At 40.4% G+C, this 5,362-nt stretch overlaps 1 protein-coding gene across 1 annotated transcript; it reads right to left on the bottom strand.

The window, feature by feature from the left end:
- Positions 1 to 1,306: 1,306 nt before the first annotated feature.
- Positions 1,307 to 5,143, bottom strand: LOC131040293 (L-type lectin-domain containing receptor kinase SIT2). Its single transcript, XM_057973188.2, has one exon. It carries the CDS (start codon positions 5,077 to 5,079, stop codon positions 3,022 to 3,024), a length of 2,058 nt encoding a protein of 685 aa, XP_057829171.2. The 5' UTR covers positions 5,080 to 5,143; the 3' UTR covers positions 1,307 to 3,021.
- Between the last annotated feature and the right edge of the window lie 219 nt (positions 5,144 to 5,362).

The raw sequence follows: 5,362 nt of genomic DNA, 5'->3' as shown, positions 1-5,362 counted from the left end.
TTTTTTTCAAATCCAGGTGGCTTTTTATTTTATTTGGGTGGGGTTTCATTCTTTCGATGAATTTTCTAGATCAGACTATAATCACTATGAATGCTTAAGCTCAAGAGGATTTCATCAAGCTAGCGAAATTCTGGGGCCAAATCATGGATACTTGGCTAGAATGGTGGAACAAAATTAGAATGTGATTTGTTTTTGTTTTCCCTGTCAGTTTGTTCAGCTGTTATGTACGTTTGATGTCATAATTGATTAGAAGTTTAGATTTCAGATTTCTTGCTTTTGTTCTTTAAATGTTTTAATCACAACATTCTAGACAATTTTGATACTACAAATTTCAAATTTATCACAACAGGCATTTTTTGTGCATAAATGTGAAGCAGTATAGAAGAGAGTTCTCCAATTTTCTATAAAGAGATAACCGAGTAAAATGAAAATTAGTAAAGAAGGCATTGAACTGCTAGTAAACCTTTTCAAAACCAGTTCTGTGATCTAAATTCAGATGCAGGTTCTTTATTTCTCCATGCTCACCAAAAAGTTCTTGAAGATCCACCTCTTGTGCCTCCTCATGTACTCCAGTTACCAAAATGATCCACCCCTCAATTGCTAGATTTGTCAAATGAAAATACAAATCAATAGATGGAATTTAACAAAAAAAACAAATGATTGAATTACTGACACGAAATCAATCTTTGTGCAAACAGAAAATCCTGCTGAACAAGCATCCGCTGTTGTAACACACCAGTCACAGGGCTTCTAATAGAAATACGTTTAAAATACACATTAAAAAAAATTGTCTTTTCAGCAATATCTAGCTGGTTTGCCCATGATAATAAGCATTGCTTAAATAAATTGAAATTTGATCACAAGATATACAACTATCTAACCAATTTAAAAAAAAAAAGAGGACAAAGGGAAAGAGAAAGAGCCACAAGTACTAAAAATAAAAGGACACGTCTTTGAGGGCCAGGGCCACCATCCGAATTGAGAGAGTCAAAATCTCTAGCTGCAAAGCCACTACTGTGTTCAAAATCAGTTTCTTCTCTGAAACACCTTCCTTTTGTCTTCTTGGGGTACCATGCCCATGCCCATCACTCAGCTGCAACCGTGATGTGGTGCCAGTCATCGCAGTGTTATTACACCATATTATGTTCTTGGTTCAGACATTTACTTAAGCCGAATATGTCCATGCTTTGTAACATATGATAAATTTAAATCATGAACTTGAGGAGAAATCACCAGATTTCTTCTTTTCTGCAAATAAATAGGAAATTCAAATTAAGTGTATAATTGCATCTTACGTGTAAAAAGGACCCTGGATATCTCACTCATACAGGTTTGTTCTTGGTTGAACAATAAAATTTTAGTCGCTCATTTCAGATTTGCAGTTTCCTGACATCGTTAATTTACGCTTCTAATTTTGGAAAGGCTCCAAGGAGTCCCTCTTTTTGCTATTTCTAAGCCATATTGGTCAGCCCTTTCACTGTACAGATTATACTAAATCTGGCTGCTTGTTTTTCTATTGCAGGAATCCTCCCTAAAATTATAAGCAGTGAAATTTATGGCAGAAAAAAGAAAGGGCCGAAGGGATGTTTCTCTATCATAGCATATAAACCATTTTTACGAAGTCAAACATGACCCAGATTTTGATTTCAAGGATGCTGCCCATTGTTTCGCGCAGAATTAAAACCAGCCAATAACCCCATTCTGCCAACAACCCCACTCTTAAGCACAAATGGATCCAAAATCATGAGAACGGAGATAAATTCGAAAAATAAAACACTTTTGAAGCGGCTACCTGAAAGCCTTAGCAAGTTATTGTTTGAGGAAAGCGCTTATATTATTGTGACCCCAAAACTCAAACCTAAAACAAACCCTGACAAAAGAAAAACAGCATGCTAACTTCTCATTATCTTGGGTAACCGGAGGATAATCAGAGAGACAGTATTTCTAGGCTGATACATAATTACTTCAAGGTGTGTGTCCAATAGATCTCTCACAATACAAATGCGTCCAATAGATCTCTCACAATACAAATGCCATGGAAACGTAAGGACGACGATATAATCTTTTAACAAAAATACCTGAAAACTTCAATGAGTTCAAATTGTAGATATTGTTATGCTATGCTCGCCGCTGAACTAAACCTTGGCAGAGCTGTTGCCGTTCTGCTTGACGACGAAGCAATTGTTTCTCTTCACGATCTCCCATATGAGCTGCCCAGACGTCAAACTGCTGGAGTCGTACACTTTCACTGCTGGGAAATAAATGAACAAAAATACGTCGCCTGAAAACAAAGAGTGGCCGGGAAGATGTCGGATGTCCCGTAATTGCCGGAAGGCTGACAAATTTCCGAATAAGAAAGCCCATACTAAGAGCCTACATCAAGTCAACTTGAATGCAAAAACCATTTGAGATGTTTACCAAGAATATATACGTACAATTAAGATGATTATCAAATTCAATATGTACAAGGCTGACAAATTTCCGAACAAGAAAGTCCCTATCGGCTCAATAATTCAGATCAGACATCAAGAAGTCAACTTGAATGCCAAAACCATTTGAGATGTTTACCAAGAGTATATACGTACAACTAAGATGACTATCAAATTCAATATGTACAAGGCTGACAAATTTCCGAACAAGAAAGCCCCTATCGGCTCAATAATTCAGATCAGACATCAAGAAGTCAACTTGAATGCCAAAACCATTTGAGATGTTTACCAAGAATATATACGTACAACTAAGATGACTATCAAATTCAATATGTACAAGGCTGACAAATTTCCGAACAAGAAAGCCCCTATCGGCTCAATAATTCAAATCAGACATCAAGAAGTCAACTTGAATGCCAAAACCATTTGAGATGTTTACCAAGAGTATATACGTACAACTAAGATGACTATCAAATTCAATATGTGCACTCACAGGAGAGCATATTTAGAATTGAACTGTATGTCGTAGCGTTAAAATATAAAACCTCCATTAAAATCTGAGAATGCAATCTTTACTAAATCTGTTGAGACTCTAAACTATCGCGGCCCTATAGAAGGTGGAAGTCGACGCATAAGATACTCCTGTACTTGGCGGCCCTATAGACGTGGAAGTCGACGCATAAGATACTCCTGTACTTGGCGGCCCTATAGACGTGGAAGTCGACGCATAAGATACTCCTGTACTTGGATATAAGCTACTGCTCCCTCCACCCATCTCACCGAGATATACGGGCGGAATAGAGACTTCATCTTCAATTATTTGCAATACTTGTCTGATGGTAGGCCTCGCCTGTGGTTGAGAATTGCAACACATCAGTCCCAATTCGAGCACCGTCTTCATCTCATCCTCATCATATTCGCCATCAAGATTGGGATCTGCTACATCCATGAGCCTGCCATTCGCATGAAGATCTCTCACCCAGTCCACCATGACTATCTGAGAAGCATCGAGAGAGGGTTCCACAGGCCTCCTCCCACAGGCAACCTCCAACATCAAAATACCAAAGCCGAACACATCTGTGCTAGTAGCGGCCTTTCCTGTGTGTACTAGCTCTGGTGCGATGTAGCCAAGAGTACCCACCACATGAGTAGTATGCAGGTTTCCTCTATGCTCATACAGACGAGCAAGCCCGAAGTCCCCCAGCTTGCCATTAAGTTCAGAATCCAACAAAACGTTGCTGGATTTGATGTCTCTGTGCACCACCACCTGTTCCCACTCTTCGTGAAGATACAGCAATCCTGCGGCAACGTCTCTCAGAATTCTGTATCTCTGAGCCCACGTCAGCACGCTCTTCATCTTCTGAAATATCATCTTGTCCAGGCTTCCATTTGGCATGTAGTCATACACTATGAAAAACTTTGCTCCTCTCCTGCAATAGCCTCTGATTTGCACAAGATTCCGATGCTGCAAACGCCCGAGACTTGAAATCTCTGCTATGAATTCCTTGAGAGCTTCAGCGTTCTCTTTAAAGATGGATTTTACAGCAACTTCCCGTCCACTAACAGGAATAATTCCTTTGTACACCTGTCCGAAACCTCCAGAGCCCAGAACTTGATCGTCCCTGAAGCCCTTGGTTGCAATATATAAGTCTTTGTAGTCAAATCTGTGAGGCCAATACTCTATCTCCCATTCTTCTATATCGTCTCCGTACTTGTTCCTCTTCCACCAAAAGAACCCTACAACAACCACAAGCAACAAGAGAAATACCAGAGTTGCAGTAATAGCAGCTATAAGTCGGTGGTTGGAACTCTTGCGCATGGTAACTGTAAGAGAAGGAAGATGAGATAGATCCAGCTCAGGCGCGGATCCATTTGTGCTGAAGCTCCAAGCGAGGACACAGTGGTCTTCGACATCGGCTCCTGTAGCTGCAGAGAATCCAACATACATTTCTTCTTCGAAAATGTTGGACAGGCCTGTAACTTTAAGAGATAAAAGAGGCTTCTTGGGCCGAAATAAACCAGCTTCTACTATGGTAACATTCAAATGCTGTTGTGTATCTTCATAGTCGATCCATGCCTGAATATTGTGTCCGCTGTTGAGATCTAGTTGATGGAAGTGGTCGCCAATCCAGTATCCTGCAGGCGTAGAGTTTACAGATATGATGCTGTTGAGATCCACACCCACATGATTGTCGTCGATGTCTTCGAACAACGGGTTTTTCTGTGTGTCGAACTCAACGGCAAACAGATGATTGGACTGATCTCTGAAGGTGGAGAGATTGAACAAACCTAACAAATCAGGTGGTGAAGCTCTCACCAAAGACTTGCTGGGCGCTATGATAAAGGTCATGCCCTGCCCGCTGCGTAAAGGATCGGAAGAAGAAGGAACCATGGCGAATACGAAGGTGGTGCTGAATGACAAGATTGATTTGTCCGATCCGCGACCTTTCATACGCACAGGCTGATTATATAAAGCGCGGCCAAAGATGTGTTCCGATTGATTTGTGAGGCAGATGGAATCGGAACGGATTGAAGTGTTTCCGATCTGATAAAGGGTAGTGGCATTGAATTTGTTGAAGAAGAAACTTGTTTGGGCTTGTGCTGGAAGCCATGCATGCAGCACAAGGATCACTAGGATACTCACAGACATGTCTCCAAAATGAATGTGAAGTTGTTAGAAAGCTGTAAAGCTTGCATACCACAGAACAAGAGTCACAGATGACCTTAATCGCTAATACCTACTGCTCAACTGTTAAGATCAACATCATAAATGAAGTTTCGAGTCTCCCGTGTATTAATGAGAATGACTTAAAACAACCTCCGGAAAATCAGGATGCTCACAGCCATACCTCTGTCTACACAGCACCCATATTGTACTATTGATCATATTTATACACAGCACCCATATCCCATATTGTACCATTGATCATATT

This window comes from Cryptomeria japonica, chromosome 7, assembly GCF_030272615.1.
Source record: "Cryptomeria japonica chromosome 7, Sugi_1.0, whole genome shotgun sequence".
Taxonomy (NCBI): Eukaryota; Viridiplantae; Streptophyta; class Pinopsida; order Cupressales; family Cupressaceae; genus Cryptomeria; species Cryptomeria japonica.
This window is presented reverse-complemented; position numbering and strand designations above follow the sequence as displayed.